Source organism: Anomaloglossus baeobatrachus, chromosome 6 (assembly GCF_048569485.1).
Source record: "Anomaloglossus baeobatrachus isolate aAnoBae1 chromosome 6, aAnoBae1.hap1, whole genome shotgun sequence".
NCBI classification, from domain to species: Eukaryota; Metazoa; Chordata; class Amphibia; order Anura; family Aromobatidae; genus Anomaloglossus; species Anomaloglossus baeobatrachus.
The window spans coordinates 535,994,280-536,018,534 of record NC_134358.1 but is presented as its reverse complement, the minus strand read 5'-3'; the positions used below and the strand labels follow the sequence as shown (position 1 = coordinate 536,018,534).

The 24,255-nt window shown below is 51.3% G+C and overlaps 1 protein-coding gene across 1 annotated transcript in view; it reads left to right on the top strand.

Moving 5' to 3' along the window:
* MALRD1 (MAM and LDL receptor class A domain containing 1) overlaps positions 1–24,255 on the top strand; it is a 746,310-nt gene that overhangs the window by 534,359 nt on the left and 187,696 nt on the right. Inside the window, exon 30 of the mRNA XM_075315583.1 lies at positions 14,132–14,260. Coding sequence (XP_075171698.1) covers positions 14,132–14,260 — 129 coding nt within the window. The remainder of the gene's footprint in view (positions 1–14,131; positions 14,261–24,255) is intronic.

Here is a 24,255-nt window from a genome sequence, read left to right as displayed (position 1 = left end):
ACATTAATATATATATATATATATATATATATATATATACACACACACACACACAGTACAGACCAAAAGTTTGGACACACCTTCTCATTCAAAGAGTTTTCTTTATTTTCATGACTCTAAAAATTGTAGATTCACATTGCAGACATCAAAACTATGAATGAAAACATGTGGAATGAAATACTTAAAAAAAAGTGTGAAACAACTGAAAATATGTCTTATATTCTAGGTTCTGTAAAGTAGCCACCTTTTGCTTTGATTACTGCTTTGTACACTCTTGGCATTCTCTTGATGAGCTTCAAGAGGTAGTCACCGGAAATAGTCTTCCAACAGTTTTGAAGGAGTTCCCAGAGATGCTTAGCACTTGTTGGCCCTTTTGCCTTCACTCTGCAGTCCAGCTCACCCCAAACCATCTCGATTGGGTTCAGGTCTGGTGACTGTGGAGACCAGGTCATCTGGTGTAGCACCCCTTCACTCTCCTTCTTAGTCAAATAGCCCTTACACAGCTTGGAGGTGTGTTTGAGGTCATTGTCCTGATAGTGATAGTCCAACTAAACGCAAACCGGATGGAATAGCATGCCGCTGCAAGATGCTGTGGTAGCCATGCTGGTTTAGTATACCTTAATTTTTTAATAAATCCCCAACAGTGTCACCAGAAAAGCACCCCCACACCATCACACCTCCTCCTCCATGCTTCACTGTGGGAACCAGGCATGTAGAGTCCATCCATTCACCTTTTCTACAAAGACACAGTGGTTGGATCCAAAGATCTCACATTTGGACTCATCAGACCAAAGCACAGATTTCCACTGGTCTAATGTCCATTTCTTGTGTTCTTTAGCCCAAACAAGTCTCTTCGGCTTGTTTCCTGTCCTTCGCAGTGGTTTCCTAGCAGCTATTTTACCATGAAGGCCTGCTGTACAAAATCTCCTCTTAATAGTTGTTCTAGAGATGAGAAGGCGTGTCCAAACTTTTGGTCTGTACTGTTTTTTATATATATATATATATATATATATATAAATATATATATATATATATATATATATATATATATATATATATATATACAGTATATATATACAGTATGCTAGCTGTACCACCCGGCATTGCCCGGGATAGTAACTGTCTCTCTGTCTCTCTCTCTTTCTGTCTCTATATCTTTCCCTATCTGTCTCTCTCCCTGTCTGTCTCTTTACCTGTCTGTCTCTTTCCCTGTCTGTCTCTCTCTTTCCCTGTCTGTCTCTCTATCTCTTTCCCTGTCTGTCTCATTTCCTGTCTGTCTCTTTCTCTGTTTCTTTCCGTCTGTCTCTTTACCTGTCTGTCTCTTTCTCTGTCTGTCTGTCTCTTTCTGTGTCTGTCTCTTTCCCTGTCTGTCTCTGTTTCTTTCCCTATCTGTCTTTCTATCATCTTTCCCTGTCTGTCTCTCTATCTCTTTCTCTTTCTTTCTCTGTCTGTTTCTTTCCGTGCCTGTCTCTTTCCCTGTCTGTTTCTGACAGGCAAACATTCCATTTAAGGGCGTGGCTGCGCATTCTTCTGAAGTTCTGGCTGCATTGTGGCTCCCTGCTCCATTGACTTTAATGGAGGCAGGTTTTTTGGTGAATAACTTTAAAGTGCAGGGTTAAAATTTCCCCTCAAAACATAGTTTATGATGTTCCCTGAGTCAAATGGAGTGTATGTGAAAAATGTTGTGAATGTACATGCTACGGTGTGAATTCCTTTAGTGGACATACACACACACACACACACACACATACATACACTCAGCTTTATATATTAGATACATAAAATTGCTGGTACCCCTCCCCTCGTTTAATCAAAGAAAAGACCCACAATGGTCATGGAAATAACTTGAATCTGACAAAAGTGATAATAAATAAAAAAAATCTATGAAAATGAGCAAATGAAAGTCAGACATTGCTGCTTTTCTGCTTCCAAAGAATTAGAATTTAAAAAAAAAAATATAACTCATGAAATAGGCCTGGACAGAAATGATGGTACCCCTGAAAATAATGTGACATGTTAAATCAAGGTGTGTCCACTAATTAGCATCACAGGTGACTACAATCTTGTAATCAGTCAGTGGGCCTGTATATAAGGCTACAGGTACTCACTGTGCTGTTTGGTGACATGGTGTGTACCACACTCAACATGGACCAGGGGAAGCGAAGGAAAGAGTTGTCTCTGGAGATTAGAAAGAAAATCTAAAGGCTGCTTTACGCTTTACTAGCGATGTCACTCGTGAAAGCACCCGCCCCCGTCGTTTGTGTGTCATGGGCGGCGGGGCGCTGCGCTCGCTAACGCTCGGGTCCGGCGCTGCTGCTGCTGCTCAGTGGCTCGAGCGGTGGGCCGGATCCGGGGACTCGAGTGGCACTCCTCGCCCGTGAGTGAAAACGGGGTTGGTTTGTTTGGGGATTTAGTCCGTGACGACACCCACGGGTTGTGGTGAAGATGGGCACCACCGCTGCTGGTGACGGGGATCCCGGGAGTGATGGTAGGGAGCAGCTGGGATGTTGTTCTCTCCCTCTGTGGGTAGCGGTTGGTGGTCCCGGGGCCCGGTGGTGTGACGGGGAGGCAGGGTTGGTGAGGTGCAGGGTCGCAGGGACAGCACGGCGCGGTGCCGGATGGCACGGGTGTACTCACTCAGCAATAGATGCACAAAGTCTCCGGTAAACCAAACGGCTGGATGGACAGGTCCCGCAGCCGGCTGCAGTGTCTCTCCCTGGACAGGTGATGGTGGCTGTCTTTCCCTGCACCTTTGTGTACTGTGCTGACTCCGATGGCTTCCCAACGGTAGTCCGCTCCCCGGTGTACAGATGCCGGAGGAGCCCGTTTTGCCCACAGGCGCTGGCCCTTGGATTTCTAGCCTGTGGCGGTGGCTGTATATCCTCACGGTGTGAGCGGTTGCCTTCAATCGGGACTTGGTTGTTAGGGAACCCCGGGGGTTCCTGTCACATTCGGATTTGACTATTGACGGCGGCTCCAAGCCTGGTCGGGATCCGATGGCCCTGCCTGTGTGCTTAACTTCACTCCACTCCCCGGTTCGGTACCGGTGGGCCACCGCCCAACCCCGGTCCTACGGTTCCGCAGAGATCCGTCACTCCTGCAGATGGCCACCACCGTCTGCCAACCTTGCTGTCAGTGCCTGGGCTCCAACCCAGACACTCGCAGTTCGTGACCTCTCACTTCCACCTCCTAAACTGAACTACTGCCTTTCCCGCCTCCAGGCCTGTGAACTCCTCGGTGGGTGGGGCCAACCACTTGGCTCCGCCCCACCTGGTGTGGACATCAGACCCTGGAGGGAGGCAACAAGGGATTTTGTCTGACTAATGTAACTGTCTGGGGGGTGGGGGTGCGTGTGTGTTCTGTCTGTGGCTACCTGGCTAGTCCAGGGCGCCACATTCCCCCTTGGTAAAATGCAGACCGTCCGCGGGCTGCCCTGCCATCACCGGTTTTATTTGTCAAACTGAAAAAGATAAATAACATTGGAAAACAGTAAAACATGCAACATAAGCATACTTTAGGTCCTCTTAAACGTTACAACACACATAAACAGTTTTAATAACGGGCAGACAGATGTCTTCCGCTCTCCCACCCAAGCGACCTAGCCCTGATGCTGCCCCTAAGAAACGGGCAGCACCCCTTTACCCCAGTCCAGGTTCAGGCTGCCCGAGCGGGAACGGGTACGGTGTCTCGCACCCGGCTGTCACTTCAGGGGACCCCACGTCCAGGGGGACCCCTGACCCCCGGAGGATGGCCACCGGTCCTGGTGGTGGCCGGGCCCCAGCCTGCTCTGCTGCGGGCCCTTCCTCCAATCTGCCTCTCCGGAGGCGGCAACGGTATCCATCCCACAACATTATTTACAAGCCCACAAGTTCGTGGGTGGCCTGCAAGTTCTCGGCCGTGTCCATGAGCAGTTTCTCATGTGGGAAGTAAACACATAGGGTCCCTCCGGGGACAACTTGCCGGCAACGGCCGCGGTAATCACGGTAGATAATTGGATGAAAACTCGGTTGATTCGGATTGATTCATTTTCATTCACTCACATATTTACACAATCAACAGGTTGCACCCCTAAATGTCGGTTTCCCTATACCTAAGCGGGGGCCTACCTAGGTTGGAGCGTGTGGACCTTCGGGGCCCAATGTTAGTAGCAACAGGTGAGGGGACAGAGGAGACAACCGGTTCCTCTTCCTGTAGATCGTGTGGGGCAAGCGGAGACCCAGGGGAACTAGGTACAGGTGCAGTCCTGGGCACTGGTTCACTGGCGGTTACTTCCGTCTCCTTTTCCTCCACGGGTTGTGGGAACGTTATCACCGGAATAATGACCGCGCCATTCTGCGTAGGCCAGTCTGCTGTGAAGTCACCCATCACTGTGTGGATAACCTCTTTTTCTTTCTCCCCGATTGGTCTGGACCCCGGAACTTCAGTTGCCACCCTCAATGGAGGTGGGCACCTCTTCAGGTGGTCCCTGGAAACTGTGGCCGAAGTCTTCCCCTGGTCACGATTGATCTGGTAGGCCTTCTCGTTCTCCCATTCAGTGGGTTGTATGACATACAGGGTTTTCTCCCACTGGTCATCAAGCTTATGGGTTCTTTTCCGTTTTAGCACTACATCCCTGGGCTTAAAGGGACCAGCTGGAGCCCGCCTGTTGAAGTATTGTTCCTGCTGTTCCCGGCTCCGACACAGGTTCCTTTCCACGTACTCCTGGACCTGTCGGTACTGCGCTCTCCGCCGGGTGTCCCAAGCAGCAGTCGAAGGAAGGGCCTCTGGAGCTTCCAAGTCCATTTCCAGGTCCACCGGCAACCGGCCCGGTCGGGCTCTCATCAGATACGCTGGTGTGCATTTGGTAGAGCTACATGGAATGTTATTGTACATGTCTACCAGGTCAGGCAGCTTTTCTGGCCACAGGTTCTGCTCTTTCAACGGTAGCGTCTTAAGGAGACCCAGGACCAGATGGTTCATCTTCTCACACATGCCATTAGTCTGGGCATGGTTCGAATCTTCTTGCAGCCGTATAACTGGCAGAATTCTTGAAACACCTCCGCTTTGAAAGCCGGGCCGCGATCGGTAAGCACCCTCTCCGGGTACCTGTACGGTCGGCAAAAGTAGGCCTGAAATGCTCTAGCTGCGGTACGGCCGGTCAGATCTTTGACTGGGACAACCACCATGAACCTTGAATAGTGATCTACGATGGTCAGGGCATAGGTGTACCCACTTCGGCTAGGGGTGAGCTTGACGTGGTCCAGGGCGACCATCTCCAGCGGTTGATGGGTAATGATTGGTCGTAGAGGGGCCTTCTGGCTGGCTTCGTCCCTTCTTCTCAGTGCACAGGGACCACACTCTCAGCACCAGGCCTCTACAGACTCCCGCATCCCACTCCAATAGAACCGCTCTCTCAACAGCATCTCCAGCTTCTTCCACCCAAAGTGCCCGGCACCGTCATGGTAAGCTTGTAGAACTGTGGGCATGTAAGCCTGGGAAACCACCAGCTGGCGAACCTTCTCATGAGTCTTCAGGTTGATCAGTTCCCGATACAGTTTCCCCTGGCACAGGTGCAGCCGGGCTCGTTCTTTCCACAGCCGTTGGGCCTAGGGAGGAGCGGCAGGGTCCATTCCAGCAGAGCCTTGTTCATTCATGGTCTTGACCAATTGGACGTCAGGCGCTTGGCCTTGGGCTTCTCGCCATCCCTGACTGGGTAGCGGTTCCAAGCTCACCTGTTGCTGCTTGACATGCAACTTCTCGACTGGTGGCCGGTGGAACGCGGGCAACTCGATTTCTTCGAGGTCATCGTCTTTCGACCCCTCATCCGGCAGGTGTGGCATCCGGGATAGCGTCTCCGCATTGGTGTTCTTGCGACCGGCTCAGTACTTGATAGTGAAGTCATAGTTAGACAGCCTGGCCACCCACCGCTGCTCCAACGCGCCCAGCTTGGCCGTGTCCAGATGGGTTAACGGATTATTGTCCGTATAGGCGGTGAACTTTGCTGCTGCGAGGTAATGGCGGAACCGCTCGGTAATGGCCCACACCAGGGCTAGGAGCTCAAGCTTGAAGGAGCTGTAATTTTCGGGGTTCCTTTCCGTGGGCCAGAGTTTTCTGCTGACATAGGCGATCACCTTCTCTCGCCCGTCCTGGACCTGGGACAGGACTGCTCCCAAGCCCACATTGCTGGCGTCGGTGTAGAGGACGAACTGGAGGCTGCAGTCGGGGTACGCCAGGATCTCTTCTCCCGTCAAGGCCGTCTTCAGCTGGTGAAAGGACTCCTCATGCTTCTTCTCCCACACAAACGGAGTTCCAGGGGACCTGCCACCCTTGGTCTGTCCCACGAGGAGGTCTTGCATGGGGGCGGCCATCTTCATGTACCCTTTGATGAAGCGACGGTAGTAGCCCACCAGGCCCAGGAACTGTCTCACCTCTCTCACTGTGGTCGGTCTCGGCCAGTCCTGGATAGCAGTGATCTTCTCGGGATCTGGGGCGACACCTTCTGCGCTCACATTGTGTCCAAGGTACTGTACCCTAGGCTTCAGTAGGTGGCACTTGGAGGGCTTCAGTTTCATCCCATACTTGGCTAGGGACGCGAACACTTCAACCAAATGTTCCAGGTGGGTCTCGTACGTCTGGGAGTATACGATCACACTATCCAGATACAGCTGGACCGTTTCGAAATTGAGATGTCCCAGGCAACACTCCATGAGCCATTGGAAGGTTCCAGGGGCATTGCACAGCCCGAACAGCATGCTGTTAAACTCGCAAAGTCCCATGGGAGTGGTGAATGCAGTCTTCTCATGGTCCTCTGGTGCGACCGCCACCTGCCAGTATCCGCTGGTGAGGTCAAGGGTAGAGAAGAAGTTAGCAGTTCTCAGCGCAGCTAGCGACTCTTCGATACGGGGGAGAGGATAAGCATCTTTATGCGTTATCTGGTTGATCTTCCGGTAATCCACACACATTCTCATGGTGCCATCCTTCTTCTTCACCAGCACCAGTGGGGCTGCCCAGGGACTACAACTATCCCGAATGACCCCTGCCTCCTTCATGTTCCTCAACATGTCTTTGGCGCATTGATAATGTGCTGGCGGGATGGGCCTATATCTTTCTTTAATGGGTAGATGTATGCCTGTAGGTATATAGTGTTGAACCCCTTTAATCCTCCTGAAATCTAATGGGTGCTTGCTGAAAACCTGTTCATACTCTTGCACTACCCTGTATACCCCCTCTTTGTGATGCATGGGTGTGGCTTCAGTGCCTACGTGCAGTTCCTGGCACCACTCCCCTAACTGTTCAGGGGGTATATGATTACTGGTAAGGGACGCTGAGGTAGGAGGGGCAGCTTCGTGAATGGTGTGAGGGTCTAGGGTGAGCAACTTGGCAAGGGTAGCGTAACGGGGGAGCCTGACTTCCTCTTCTCCACAATTCAGCACTCTTACAGGCACTCTCCCCTTTTTAACGTCAACCACCCCTCTGGCTGCCATCACCGTGGGCCAGTGTTCAGAAGGCGTGGGTTCCACCATCGCCGGGTAGTCGCGCCCCTGGGGGCCTACTGCTACCCTGCACCAAATCATCATCTCGCTTCGGGGGGGCACTACCAAGGGGGCCACATCCATCACCCTTACTCCACCAATCTCCCCACCAGTTGAGTTCACTTGCTGCCGATACAGAAGGGCCCGGATCTCACGCTCCACAGCCCTCTGTCGGCCTCCTCCTGCGGTGGCGGCCAACTGCTGCAACAGACTCGGCACCTCACTCATACAATGCTCCATCACGTTGGTCCCTAAGATTACTTTCGGGGTATGATCACTGGGTTCATTCATCACCACAATCATCCCTTGATTCTTTAACTCCGCACGCCCCACAGTCAGGGTCACTTGTTTGTATCCTACTTGGGTTAGCGGGAGTCCATTAGCTGCGACAAGGGTCAGGCTATCGTCAGAGGGGGCAAGTTCATCAGTACCCCAATACTGTTGGTACAGTTTATATGGTATAGTGGTTACCTGTGATCCAGTGTCCAAGAGGGCCATGAGCGGAATGCCGTCCACTGCCAGAGGGATGATGGGGCGAGCTCACCAGTCGGGGGGGCCATTGGTGTCTACTCCCGAGGATTGGCCCTTGGCCCCAGGGGTTGCTCGTTTAACGGGCATCGCCTAGAGTAGTGGAAAGGCTTGCTGCACCTGTAACAAATAGGGGGCCCGTACCGTGAGTCATTGGTCCTTCTCCGCTGCATCCAAGGGACGTCCTCCAGGCTGTTGGCGAGCTGGATCCTCCCTGGGGGCTTGACTCTCGTCGGAAGCTGGAGTGCGGCGAGGATCTTGGCTAGGTCTCCATCCATGCGGCGGACCTGGGCAGCTAGCTCCTCCATCCTCCCGACGGGCGCTGCAGGGGCCGGTAGAGCTGGGAGAGGAGGCGCCACCGTAATGGGAGCAGTTTCAGCTGGCCATGGGGCCGCCTCAGGAGCGTCTGGCGTTGGAGCCTGCAGGGCCTTGATGGCCCGCTCCTTCAACACTGCAAAGTCCAGATTGGGGTGTTCTAGGGCCCACAGCCGTAGCTGCTTGCGGTCTTCTGCAGACCCCAGTCCCTATAGTGTCCACCCGCTTCAGCGTACGGATGGCTGTTTGCAGACGCAGGGTATAGTCTCTTATATTGTCTGCAGGCCGTTCTCGGCACTGATAAAACTGCATCCACAATTCCGCTTCCGTGCGGGTCTCAAAAGCGATCTGGAGTTTCTCAAAAATGGTAGTCACTGAGGCCCGGTCCGCATTGGTCCAGGTCTCCGTCTCCTGCTCAGCCGCGCCGGTTAGCTGTCCTAGCACTACCGCTGCCCGTTGCTTATCAGTCAAGGGATATAAATCGAGGATCGGGCTAATCTTTTTCCGGAACACCTGCAGAGCATCAGGCTTCCCATTGAACTGCGGTAGCCATGTAGCACCAGGCACATAGGGCAGGGAGAACGGCATCACCTGGGCGACCGCTGGGCCCGCGGCCTCCCCCGCTCTTGCAACCGGAGCATGGGCTATTCCGTTTCCATCTACAGGCGCGGCTGCGGCTGCGACCGCCACTCCTCCAACAGCTCCGTCGGGCGCAGACATCTTTTTCCCGTCCCCCCTTGGTTCTTTCTAGTACTTCCGCTTGTTGGGAGCGGGGCTTCGCTTTCGCGCCTTCCCTGCTCGGGGAAGACGCTCGAGCGGGAAATCTTTGCACCAAAGATGGCGGCGCTTCAAATTTTTCAGCCAGACGCCGCCGGCGGGGACTGCAAGGCGCACTTCTACCGGTAGGTAGATCGGTTCTATCCTGCTCGTGATGCCAAGTTGTCGCGAGCGGCGGGGCGCTGCGCTCTCTAACGCTTGGGTCCAGCGCTGCTCTCTTACTGTTTCTATATCTTTCCCTATCTGTCTCTTTCCCTGTCTGTCTCTTTACCTGTCTGTCTCTTTCCCTGTCTGTCTCTCTCTTTCCCTGTCTGTCTCTCTATCTCTTTCTCTTTCTTTCTCTGTCTGTCTCTTTCCATGCCTGTCTCTTTCCCTGTCTGTTTCTGACAGGCAAACATTCCATTTAAGGGCGTGGCTGCGCATTCTTCTGAAGTTCTGGCTGCATTGTGGCTCCCTGCTCCATTGACTTTAATGGAGGCAGTTTTTTTGGTGAATAACTTTAAAGTGCAGGGTTAAAATTTCCCCTCAAAACATAGTTTATGATGTTCCCTGAGTCAAATGGAGTGTATGAGCAAAATGTTGTGAATGTACATGCTACGGTGTGAATTCCTTTAGTGGACATACACACACACACACACACACACACACATACACTCAGCTTTATATATTAGATATATAACATTGCTGGTACCCCTCCCCTCGTTTAATGAAAGAAAAGACCCACAATGGTCATGGAAACAACTTGAATCTGACAAAAGTGATAATAAATAAAAAAAAATCTATGAAAATGAGCAAATGAAAGTCAGACATTGCTGCTTTTCTGCTTCCAAAGAATTAGAATTTTTTAAAAAAAATATAACTCATGAAATAGACCTGGACAGAAATGATGGTACCCCTGAAAATAATGTGACATGTTAAATCAAGCTGTGTCCACTAATTAGCATCACAGGTGACTACAATCTTGTAATCAGTCAGTAGGCCTGTATATAAGGCTACAGGTACTCACTGTGCTGTTTGGTGACATGGTGTGTACCACACTCAACATGGACCAGGGGAAGCGAATGAAAGAGTTGTCTCTGGAGATTAAAAAGAAAATCTAAAGGCTGCTTTATGCTTTACTAGCGATGTCGCTCGTGAAAGCACCCGCCCCCGGCGTTTGTGTGTCGTGGGCGGCGGGGCGCTGCGCTCGCTAACGCTTGGGTCCGGAGCTGCTGCTGCTGCTCGGTGGCTCAAGCGGTGGGCCGGATCCGGGGACTCGAGCGGCGCTCCTCGTCCTTGAGTGAAAAGGGGGTTGGTTTGTTTGGGGATTTAGTCCGTGACGACACCCACGGGTTGTGGTGAAGATGGGCACTACCGCTGCTGGTGACGGGGATCCCGGGAGTGATGGTAGGGAGCAGCTGGGATGTTGTTCTCCCCCTCTGTGGGTAGGGGTTTGTGGTCCCGGGGCCCGGTGGTGTGACAGGGAGGCAGGGTTTGTGAGGTGCAGGGTCGCAGGGACAGCGCGGCGCGGTGCCGGATGGCACGGGTGTACTCACTCAGCAATAGATGCACAAAGTCTCCGGTAAACCAAACGGCTGGATGGACGGGTCCCGCAGCCGGCTGCAGTGTCTCTCCCCAGACAATTGATGGTGGCTGTCTTTCCCTGCACCTTTGTGTACTGTGCTGACTCCGATGGCTTCCCAACGGTAGTCCGCTCCCCGGTGTACAGATGCCGGAGGAGCCCGTTTTGCCCACAGGCGCTGGCCCTTGGATTTCTAGCCTGTGGCGGTGGCTGTATATCCTCACGGTGTGAGCGGTTGCCTTCAATCGGGACTTGGTTGTTAGGGAACCCCGGGGGTTCCTGTCACATTCGGATTTGACTATTGACGGCGGCTCCAAGCCTGGTCGTGGTCCGATGGCCCTGCCTGTGTGCTTAACTTCACTCTGCTCCCCGGTTCAGTACCGGTGGGCCACCGCCCAACCCCGGTCCTACGGTTCCGCAGAGATCCGTCACTCCTGCAGACGGCCACCACCGTCTGCCAACCTTGCTGTCAGTGCCTGGGCTTCAACCCAGACACTCGCAGTTCGTGACCTCTCACTTCCACCTCCTAAAATGAACTACTGCAACAACTTAGCAGTTGCTCGTACGTGTCACGCGCAACAACGTCGCTAACGAGGCCGGACGTGCGTCACGAATTCCGTGACCCCCAACGACATCTCGTTAGCGATGTCGTTGCGTGTAACGGGGCCTTTAGCCTATCCCTAAACCAATTCTTAGCCCTGGTTAAAAAAATTGTAAAAATGCAGTATATAAGCAGCTCTTAATAATGTATGAAGACAACATTGAATGGTGCACTTGTTTTGTCCTTGTGATAAACTTTGTACTTTTCCTTCGAGTTGCACAAAACTTTTAATGCTCTTTACAGAAATACTTTAAAGAAATGTAGAGCGAACAGCAGAAGAGAAGAGAGCTTGACTTTGGAACGCACATAAGAGGTCACTGAAGTAATGAGCCTATCATCGGCCAAATGACCCTGCAATGTTCATTTCAATTCACCTTCAGATTTTTGACTTCTGGGTAAATAGATGAAACTGACTTGTCCTGTATCTGATGAACTGATAGAAGACACCTTGTAGCTTCCTCGTGTCTTGATTTTCTCCTGACCTTGTTCTGTAACTGAAAACCACTGAGACTTATATCGCTGACTGATGCACTAAATATTGAGCTATTATAACCTGCCGAAAACATTTATGTATACCATGTGTCATTGAGGAGGGCGATGTGTGCAACCTTTAAATCTATATATACACGGGAAATAAATCTGACATTACAGAAGTGTAACTTGAGGCTCCTATGACCCACATCTACCATGTGCCATATATTATTCTCAAGTGGTTGTGGGGCCTTCAAGCCCCTCAGGAACCAGGTCCTAGGTCGGAATACTACCTCTGCACCTCCTATAGCTGCGTCCAGATGGAGTTACCCCGATATTTAGTCTTAAGGCCGCTTTACACGCAGCAACATCGCTAAAGCGATGTCGTTGGGGTCACGGAATTCGTGACGCACATCCGGCCACTTCAGCGATGTCAGTGCGTGTGAAATCTACAAGCGATTTAAAAAGGTCGTAAAATCGTGCAAAATCGCTAATCGTTTACACGCTCCCCTATTCCCAATTATCGTTGCTACTGCTTGTACGATGTTGTTCGTTGCTCCTGCGGCAGCACACATCGCTATGTGTGACACCGCAGGGACGAGGAACCTCACCTTACCTGCGTCCCGCCGGCAATGAGGAAGGAAGAAAGTGGGCGGGATGTTCGTCCCGCTCATCTCCGCCCCTCTGCTTTGATTGGGCGGCTGCTTAGTGACGCCACTGTGATGCCGAACGAACCGCCCCCTTAGAAAGGAGGTGGTATGCTGGTCACAGCGACGTCGCTATGCAGGTAAGTATGTGTGACGGGTCCGAGCGATTTTGTGCGCCACGGGCAGCGATTTGCCAGTGACGCACAAACGATGGGGGCGGGTACGCTCGCTAGAGATCGCAGCATGTAAAGCGGCCTTTAAAATTTTTTTAAATCGATAAACATATTTAAACTTACCCACCATCCTCTCTTCTAGCACACAGTCATCCTAATTGCAATCTTCCTTAGATAATAGTCAAGTTTATGTTTCTTAATTTGATTTTACAAATTTTAAAATACTAGCTAGCTAGAGCAAAATATGTTCAATTTATAAAAAGGCTAAAGTAACATCACCCCAAAGTGTGACACGGAGATTTGCACAAACTTCACCGACTGTCATGGAGGCGGTGGGCTCTGTTCACATTGCAGATTTTGACACTCAGTCCGATGGTATCTCTGTAGTCTGCAATCAACACGGTAGACTCGGGCATCGACCTGCTGTGTGCTGATTAATAGGCAGGCTAGCGGGAGTTAGAGACTGAGAGCCCAGTGAGAGAGTGAGTAGCCAAAAGGGCCTACAAGCAAAGCTATTCTGAGAGAGACTGTGTAAAAGGTTTTTCCTGGCTTTACCGTTATAAACTGAACGGGTCCAAAACTAAAGAACTTTCTTGTTGAGTTTAAACAGGCTCACTCATTCCTGCGTGCCGTCCCGAGAGGGAATCCCCAACCTGGACCAGTGCTGAGTCTTTCACAAGGTTGCAGTTGCTCAGTGCACCTCTTCCCTACTTATGGATGATGAGCAGTACACAGTATGGGCCCTTAGCTATTGTCTGATTTTATAAGCTGACTCTCCATTTAGTTCTCCTTTAAAGGGAACTTGTCAGCATATTTGGGCCTGCGGCCACCACCAACATGCTGTATATAATAGCCCAGGCCGCTATGTAGAACGTAAAAATCACTTTATAATACTTACCTAAATGGTCGCTGCGGTTTAGTTGGGTCATATGGGCGTCTCCATTCTACGATGCCGGTGCCTCCTCCTTCGGCCATCTTCGCCCTCCTTCTGAAGCCTGTGTACATGACGCGTCCTACGTCATACACACTCACAGGTCCCGCCAGGCGCACTACAATAATTTGATCTGCCCCACTCAGGGCAGATCAAAGTGCGCCTGCGCAAGACCTCAATGCTGGCACGTGTGGATGACATAGGACACGTCATGCACCCTGGCTTCAGAAGAAGGACGACAAAGATGGCCGAAAGAGGAGGCATCAGCATCGGAGAACGGAGATGCCCAACTCCACCGCAGTGACGGTTTAGGTAAGTATTATAAAGTGATTTTTACGGTCTACACAGCGGCCTGGGCTCTTATATACAGCACGTTAGAATGCTGTATATAAGAGCCCACTGGTGGTGGCTGCAGCTTATAGGCCACAAATCTGCTGACAGGTTCCCTTTAAAAAAATAAAACAATGAAGCCAAGTAGTAAAAACCGGTCCAGGTAATGGTAAAGAGATGACACAATGTTAATGGAAACAACACGTTACTAAACTTAAATCAACAAATGAAATGGAGCACACATCGATTCGGCTGACTATTGATTTTCATGTCTTGTTGGTTGCAGTTGGAGAGGAGCCTGGAAAATGCCCTGAAGACACAGATTTCATATGCAAAAATCAAAAATGTATTGAATCCCACCTAGTCTGTGATTACAAGCCCGACTGTGAGGACTCTTCAGATGAATCCGACTGCAGTATGTAAATCCCGTCTTCTAACTTTATCATCGTCACTTTTACTATTATGTCTTTTTTTACAACTAATTTCCTCTATGTGCTTACATATTTGTTGTGTGGATTATTGCCCAAGCATATTTGTCCTCTGACTCCTGTATCTATTACTGATGTTCTTGGATGAGAGCTATCCATGGTTTTAACTGATAGCACTTTTACCTATGATATTCTATTGGGCTGTATATGCATGTCTGATTTTTTCCCCGGACTAAAGGGGGCTTTACACGCAACAACATCGCTAATGAGATGTCATTGGGGGTCACGGAATTCGTGACGCACATCCGGCCTCCTTAGCAACGTCGTTGCGTTTGAAACACAGGAATGACCGTTAACGATCAAAAATACTCACCATATCGTTGATCGTTGACACGTTGTTCTAATCTCAAATATCGTTGCTGCTGCAGGTACGATGTTGTTCATCGTTCCTGCGGCAGCACACATCGCTATGTGTGACACCGCAGGAACGAGGAACATCACCTTACCTGCGGCCGCCCGCAATGAGGAAGGAAGGAGGTGGGCGGGATGTTCCTCCCGCTCATCTCCGCTCCTCCGCTTCTATTAGGCGGCCGCTTAGTGACGCCGCTGTGACGCCGAAGGAACCTCCCCCTTAGAAAGGAGGCGGTTCGCCAGCCACAGCGACGTCGATAGGCAGGTAAGTATGTGTGACGGGTGTTAACGATGTTGTGCACCACGGGCAGCGATTTGCCCATGACGCACAACCGACGGGGGCGGGTGCTTTCACCCGCCACATCGCTAGTAATGTCGCTGTGTGTAAAGTGCCCTTTAGTGATCCCCAGAAAACAGATTTTGGAGACACATCAGATTTTGATTCTAGTGTCAGATCAAAATTGGCAATGCAAGTCTATGTGTCCGTCAAAAAAATCAGACTGCACTTGGATGACATCCAAGTGCAGTCCTATTTTCACAGACTGACAGATGGAGAAAGTGGAGAACTTTTTCTCTCATACTAGAAAAATTGATGCCACTCTGTTAAAGTTTTATCTGGATAATCTGACCATTTTTCTTAGATGTGCAGAAAATTATTGTGTGACCCTAACCTGATGGTAAGACTCTTGTGTAACCAGGTCACAAACAGTGGGGAAAATAAGTATTTGATACACTGCTGATTTTGCAAGTTTTCCCACCTACAAAGAATGGAGAAGTCAGTCATTTTTACAAACTGACAACTATGACAGACAGAATCCCCCCCAAAAAACTCCAGAAAATCACACTGTGAAATAAGTATTTGATCACCTACCAACCAGCAAGAATTCTGGCTCTCACAGACCTGTTATTTTTTTCTCCTACTCTGCACTCATTGCCTGTAATAATTGCACCTGTTTAAACGCGTTACCTGTATGAAAGACACCTATCCATACACTCAATCAATCACACTCCAACCTCTCCACCATAGCCAAGACCAAAGAGCTGTCTAAGGACACCAGGGACAAAATTGTAGACCTGCACAAGCTGGGAAGGGCTACAGGACAATAGGCAAGCAGCTTGGTACGAAGGCAACAACTGTTGGCACAATTAGAAAATGGAAGAAACACAAGATGACTGTCAATCTTACTTGGTTTAGAGCTCAATGCAAAATCTCGCTTCGTTGGGTCAGTATGATTCTGAAAAAGGTCAGGATTAAGCCCAGAACTACACAGGAGGACCTGGTCAATTACCTGAAGAGACCTGGGACCACAATCTCAAAGATTACAATTAGTAACATACTATGCCATGATGGATTAAAATCCTGCAGGAAATGCAAGGTTCCTCTGCTCACACCAGACAATGTCCCAGCCCGTTTGAAATTTGACAATGACCATCTGGATCATCCAGAGGAGGCATGGGAGAAGGTCATGTGGTCATATGAGATCAAAATAGAACTTTTTGGTATCAACTTCACTCGCCATGTTTGGAGGAAGAAGAAGGATGAGAACAACCCCAAGAACACCATCCCAACCGTGAAGCATTGAGGTGGAAACATTCTTTGGGGGTGCTTTTCTGCAAAGAGGACAGGATGACTGCACCGTGTTGAAGGGAGGATGGATGGGGTCATGTGTCTCGAGATTTTGGCCAACAAGCTCTTTCCCTCAGTAAGAGCATTGAAGAATGCTGAAAGAAACCTAAAAGACCAGGAAAAGATCTTTATGGATGAGTTGCCCAAAATCCTTGCTGTGGAAACTTAGCTTATTTTTCGATTTATAAGACGCACTGGATTATAAGACGCACCATAAATTTAGAGATATTAAACAAAAAAAAATGGGGTCCGTTTTATGATACGGTTGTATCTTACTGGGGAGGGGGGGCAGTAGCAGTGGTGGAGCAGGGTCACAGGTGGCAGGGGCAGTAGTGAAGTAGGGCGATGCTGTGGGCAGTGCGGCAGATGTCCCGGATCCTTGGTGTGGGTGGTGTGAGGCATCCAGAAACTGGCGCCCGGAGTCGGCGTGTGTGCAGATTGAGCTATTGGTTCATTGATAAGCTGAGATCTCATCTGCGCATGTGCCACCTTCGGGCGCCATTTTACTTAAGTCTGCTGCTGGGAGATCACTGGGCTGGAGGCGGCACATGCGCAGATCAGATCTTGAGCCAATAGCTCCATCTGCACCAACTCCAGGTGCCATTATTTGAAGCCCACACCGCCAGATGGCCCGTGCCTCACCTCTCACAGCCCGCACCAGCACAGCGACCCGCAGCCAACAGCACAGCGGCCCGCAGCATTGCCCCTGCCTCTTGCAACCCCTCTCCAGTACCTTCCGATAAGCTACATTCGAATTGTTAGATGCACCCCTCATTTTCCTCTCAAATTTGTGGGAGCAAATGTGCGTCTTATAATCCAAAAAATACAGTAGTCAAGAACTACAGGAAATATCTGACCTCTGTAATTAGAAAGGTTTCTTTACCAAATATTAAGTTCTGTTTTTCTTATGTATCAAATACTTATTTCATTAAAAAAATGCAAATTAATTACTTCAAAATCAGACAATGTGATTTTCTGAATTTTTTATTTCGATTCTGTGTGTTACAGTTGAAGTGTATCTATGCTAAAAACTACAACCTCTCCATTCTTAGTAGGTGAGAAAACTTGCAACATCAGCAGTGTATCAAATACTTATTTTATCCACTGTAAATCTACTTGACAGTGATTACTGTGCAAGGGGAGAAGAGCAGAGCTGTGTCTCATTACAAACATTTCTTTGCATCTATCATAGGTATCGGGAATAATGCCTCTGTACCTGAGGCAGATGCAAGCGCTGCTTACACATGACCCTGGAATTGCTGACTCCGGTCTTCCTCCCGTCTCCTTCTACCATTCCCATTCTTATCTAAAATGACTACGCAGACACCGAATATCTTTGGATAATTCTGGCCATAGCAGCCATTTTATTAACATAAATACATAACCAATAAAATTGCAAATGGTAAGGTCCTTGAAGCTACAACCCTGGTGATCCCCATAAACCGAACCATAAAACCAACTTGCTCCCAGCCGTTACCCACACTGGCTCAGGCGCACCAAACTGTAAGGGTTAATCCTTCATTAACCCCAACACACCCACAGGGGCCCCGATATCCCCGTCGGGATTCCCCTCCAAATCACCAGGTGACCAGCAATTATGCCAATGAGGGGATCCACACCCGTATGGATTCCCCGAACAATTTTAAACCAACTTCAAGGACCCACCAATAACACGCCAATCAGCCACTACGACCCGATAAATCCCCCCCCCCGTCTAACGTATGATGCACACCCAAACATACCATAAATATCAGGGAGGGCGGGCGGGACTCGTCCTTCAGCCAGGGGAGCGGGAAAGTGCCGCTCCTCCCCTTTGCCCCTCCAATCCTTTCAAAACGGGCTCGCTCCCCCTCCCCCACCCATGACACCCTGACCTCCCCACCAATCAGGGGTCATGCAGGCCTCCGCAAATGCCCCGGGGGGGGAGGGGGGGGGCAATGCTCCGTCCTCTCTTGACCCTGGAATTGCTGACTCCGGTCTTCCTCCCGTCTCCTTCTACCATTCCCATTCTTATCTAAAATGACTACGCAGACACCGAATATCTTTGGATAATTCTGGCCATAGCAGCCATTTTATTAACATAAATACATAACCAATAAAATTGCAAATGGTAAGGTCCTTGAAGCTACAACCCTGGTGATCCCCATAAACCGAACCATAAAACCAACTTGCTCCCAGCCGTTACCCACACTGGCTCAGGCGCACCAAACTGTAAGGGTTAATCCTTCATTAACCCCAACACACCCACAGGGGCCCCGATATCCCCGTCGGGATTCCCCTCCAAATCACCAGGTGACCAGCAATTATGCCAATGAGGGGATCCACACCCGTATGGATTCCCCGAACAATTTTAAACCAACTTCAAGGACCCACCAATAACACGCCACAACGAAGGCACCTTGATAACCTTCAAGTGCCTGAGACCCCCCTGAACCTCAGGGCCCTTTCAATACCTCCCTGTAAGCCGAGGGTCCACAAATCGATCCCTACCGCATTTAAGTGTACCCCGTCCGCCAACCAAAATTCCTCTTCCGTCCTTTCCAACTCCACATGCCGGATACAAACACCCCCATTCCGACTAACAAACTTTGAAATCGCCCTATTAACCTTTGCCCGCGCCTTGTTCAGCCTCTCAACAGACCGCGCTTTCCGCCAACTCCTTCTCGCCACCATCTCTGACCAAACTACCGTAATCCCTGGAAAAGACACCCAGAGCCGCAACAAGTCGTGCTTGATGTCTTTTATTAGGATTCTGAAAGGCCTTTCCCCTAGATCGTTCCCCCCAACGTGCAAGACCAACACGTCAGGAGGCCTGTCTAATCGGGCATATTTATGCACCTCTTGTAACACCCTGCTCCACCCTAACCCCCGAACCCCAAGCCATCGTACAAGAGCCACGTCCCTGGCGAAGCCTAACTGTCTCCCGTTCCTTCTCGCATCCGCTCGCCGGGCTCCCCAATATACGTAGGAATGGCCCAAGATCCAGACCAGCGGGGGGGAGGGAAGGGGTGTTTCTGCAATACAAAAGCACAAACAAACCAACATGTTAGTGCCTGATACCCTCAAACGAAACACCCACACCCCGGCCGCCACCCCCCCCCCCCCCATTCACCGTAAGAGTCCCCACTCAGTTTCCGACCACCGCCTGGGGGCGGACGTATAACTTAGAACGCCCCGACTTCCACCTACCAATCTGTTTAACCGCGTCTTCAGACAAACCGCGCCCGGATGCTTCTGTTGCCGCCCCTATGCGAAAAGAGTGCGATCCGAAAGACTTAGTATCTAACCCCAACGACTTCAAACACGCCCTGAAAACGCTCACAAACTGATATCGTGATAGGAAAGACCCGTCGTCATGACATAACAGCGGGCCATCCACCTTTTTACGAATCTGTTCAAAATTCTTGAAACACCTCAACGGGCACATATCCGATCCCCTAACCGCTCCCAAACACACTCGCTTCCCTACCCCCCGTTGGTCAGTTTTAGATTTCCTTATCCAAAATTCAATTCCCCTGTCCACCGCCATAATGTCACCACGACTCAAACCCCCGGGGGACACCTTACTGGGAGATACCAATTCCCCAACCCGCAGGGCTCCAAAAAACGCCAAGGAAAACGCTAACCTAAACAAATGTTCCTCAAACGGAGATGTACATACCTCCCCCAACACCCCACCCAGCCGTTCCAATAATCCGAATGACACAGGTCGTCTACCATCCAATATCTTTCGTCCCCTTCGAAAACCCTTCAACGCCTGGACAACCAAAAAACACTTAGTTAAATCTCGTAACCCTCGTAACCGAAAACCAAATGCTAACCCTGCCATGAAACGATTTGCCTTCGCAACCGACCATCCTGCTACTGCCGCTTCCCCCAACTTTTCCAGCAATATACCCAACTGATCCTCTTCAGAAAAATCCCCACCCTGCAACCATTGCTCCCACAGCCCCCATGCTGCCTGATATGCTGTCCACGTGTTACCCAACAAGGACGCCCGAATTAGTGGTCCCGCTGCCCGAAGACCACGGTCCAAAGGTGTGCTGGGCACTCCAACCCGCTGGACTCTGCCTCTGGTGCGCAAACCCGGAACCGATCCCACTGAAAACGAGAGAGGGAATCAGCTATTAGATTCTGAACACCTGGCACATGAGTCGCCGTAATACATGCGTTAATTTGCAAACAAACCAACACCAATTCTCGTAACACCCGAACGACCGGAGGAGAGGACGCCGAAAACTGATTAATCGCCATCACCACCCCCATGTTGTCACAGTTAAAACGAATCTTTTTGTTTGCCAACTGGCTTCTCCAAAGATGAAGTGCCACCATTATTGGAAAAATTTCCAACAGCGCCACATTCTTTGTCAGGCCTTCAGCCGTCCAGTTGTCCGGCCACCGACCCACACACCACTGACCCTTGAAAAAAGCTCCGAAACCTGAACTGCCCGCCGCATCCGTAAACAACTCCAAGTCAAAATTGTCCACTGCATCCTCCATTATCAAGGAACGACCGTTGTAGTGTTCCAAAAACTGTCCCCACACTGCTAAGTCCGCTTTGTGGTCTGCTGATAACCGAACGTAATGGTGCGGAGCAAGCACCCCCGCCGTTGCCCTGGCCAGTTGTCGCGAAAAAATCCGGCCCATTGGCATCACCCTACAAGCAAAGTTAAGCTTTCCCAGTAGGGACTGCACTTCCCTTAATTGCAGTTTCTTCACCCGCTGTGCCCTTGCCACCTCGTCCCTCATGGCCACAACCTTGTCCTCAGGAAGCCGGACTTCCCAGGCCACTGAATCGATTACAATGCCCAGAAAACTTAAACTAGTAGTTGGTCCCACCGTTTTCTCAGGCGCCAGGGGGACCCCAAATCGATCCGCAACCCACTCCATAGTTGCCAAAATCCCGGCACACTGAGCCGACTCGGCAGGACCTACACACAAAAAATCATCGAGGTAATGCACCAATGCTGACAAGCCTGAAACGTCCCGAACAACCCACTCCAAAAAACAACTAAACGTTTCGAAAAATGCGCAGGAGATTGAGCACCCCATGGGCAAACAGCGATCTACAAAATACGCTCCCTCCCAAAAGCAACCCAACAACCGGACACAATCTGCATGCACTGGCAACAGCCGAAAAGCTGACTCAATATCCGTCTTAGCCATAAGTGCTCCCCTTCCGCATTTTTTTACCCAACTTGTGGCCTCATCAAATGACGTATAAACCACCGAACACAGTTCAGCCGGTATCCCGTCATTTACCGACCTACCTCTTGGGTAAGACAGATGGTGAATCAGCCGGAATTTTCCCGGCTCCTTTTTTGGCACCACCCCCAACGGCGAGACCACTAGATCAGGAAAAGGAGGGGCCTGGAACGGCCCCGCCATCCTCCCCAAAGCCACTTCCTTGCCTAATTTCTCGGCCACAACCCCCGAATGCTGATAAGCTGACAAAAGGTTCTTTGTCGCCGCCGGCACAGTAAAAGTGGGAGCCGGAATTCTGAAACCCTCCCCAAATCCCAACCGCAAAACTTCAGCTTTCTCCCTATCTGGGTACCTATTTAGGTACGGAAGCATCGCGGCTAAGCTCACCGGCGTCAGACCCTTGGGTATGAGTGGTGCCGGGCTTGGATTTGCCTTTCTTAAAGCACTTTGCCGCTCCATGTGAGGTCCCATTACAATGGGTACAGAGGTGCTTAAAACGGCAGGTGGCCCCGAACTTGCATTGCCCCTCATTGAATTGCCAACACACGCCGGGCTTTTGCGAACCCCCCTGACCTGGCTGACTACCGGCACCCTGCGTTCCGGACTGGCCGGCAGACCCGGCCCCGCCCTGAAAGGGCTGGCCATATCTCGACGGCGCCATAACCCGTAACCACAACCCGATGTCCTTTTGGTCCCATCTAATAGAAGGTCGAACGGCCTTCCGCTGACGAAACTGTTCATCATACCTAAGCCATGTCTGTCCCCCCATACACCCTGTAAGCCTCACCAATAGAGTCCATATAGCAAAACAAATGTGAACAGTTCTCCGGCGCCTTCTCGCCTATCACACTCGCCAAAATAGCAAAAGCCTGCAACCAATTAGTGAACGTCTGAGGGATCAAGCGCCATCGCCGCTTCTTCTCCTCCTCTTTCTTGCTCTCGTCCTTTTTACCTTTGTCTAAATTAAATTTTGCCAACGGCAGCAGGGAGAAGATCTCTACGTATTCATCCTTCCATATCTTCTCCTTCACCTCTGTCTTAAGATGGGAACCCAAGGGACCCTCAAAACAGACGAAAACCTCGCCCCGCGCCCGATCATCCAAATGAAGCCTATCCTCCTTATTCTTTTCCGTCTGAACCGACACCGACACCGGGGAAGCAATACCCGCCACCGGCGTTTCACTAATGCCCAAGGGAGGCGGATTAATCCAAGCCCCCACTGGCCCAGCGTGTTCCCGTGCCCCCCCAATCCGCTCCAGCAACGTACGCACACAACCTATAAGCTCTACCACCTCCCCCCCACCTGACACATCTCCTCCACCCCCCGTGGGTAACCCCTGCCTAAACCCTGGGTGACCTACATCCCCCCTTGCGTTCTGTACCTGACAATACTGGGCAGACAAACGAGACATAGAACCATACTCACCGGGCTGCACGAGGGTAGCGGCCCCGTCAGCCGGACTACCAGACTCCTGTCGTCCCTCCGGCTGATCAGTAGACTCCTGGCTCCGCGCCTCCGCTCCGCCGCCGTTGGCCCCTGCTGCTGCAGGGCCGGAAGATCCCTCCAGGAGCTGATCCTGCGGCTGCTGTCCGCCCCCCCAGCCGGCTGCCAGAGGGGGCTGTCTGAGGTCCTCTGGATCCTGCCGACGCAGCTCCCACATCCCACTCCACGGGGCCCCCCCGGCATTCGGGGCCTCTGCTGATGAGGGCCCTGCACGCCAGGCCCGGTGCACTACAGATTCCAGCCGTCGCGATCCGCCCCCTCCGCTAGGGCCCGCCCCCTCATCCGACCTCCACCGCAGACAGGGCTCAGGGCGCTCGGCCGGCACATCACCAGAGCGCCCCGCCGCAGCTCCGACAGCCACCGTTGACATAGTGGGAGCAGGCCCCGCCCCCAACTCCAGGGAAGGCCTGCTCTCCACCGCTGGACCCGGCCGCACTCTTGAATTCCTCCCAGACCGGGGCCTGCTGGACTTTTTTGCACATGGCGCCCGGCCTGGAGGGTCCCCGGAGGGGCTTCTAATGCGTCGCTGGGCCCGGGGAGTCACCTCAGGTGATAACCGCTCCGGCGGTCTGGATCTCCGGAGGCGCCGCTCACGTGGGGGGGGAGCCCCCACCGCCTCCCGACTCCCTCCGATGAGTCCCTGCACAGACGCCTGCAGCCAGCCTGGAGGATGGTCGCCAGCCGCCGCTCGCAGCCGCTCCAGGATGTTTTCTACAGACTCCATTGCCGCAGGTAATGTGGCTGCGACTCGTCCTTCAGCCAGGGGAGCGGGAAAGTGCCGCTCCTCCCCTTTGCCCCTCCAATCCTTTCAAAACGGGCTCGCTCCCCCTCCCCCACCCATGACACCCTGACCTCCCCACCAATCAGGGGTCATGCAGGCCTCCGCAAATGCCCCGGGGGGGGAGGGGGGGGCAATGCTCCGTCCTCTCTTTACAGCCCTCATCTCACACTATTGTCATACTGTGACATGTGAGGTGTAGTGTGAAAGCAGCGCTTGTCACATACAACACTGTATCAATTCCAGGTACAAGGGCAGGGCATGCTGCAGGCAATGTACAAACTATAGACTACTGCAGAATACCTGGATTAAAAGAGAGCACTGTATGTAACAAGTGCTACTCATACACTACAGCTCTCATCTCACTGCACTGTTGTACTCTGGCATAGGGTGTAGTGTGGGAGCAGCTTGTCACATATAACGATCTGCATTAATTCCAGTACAAGACCTGTTACAG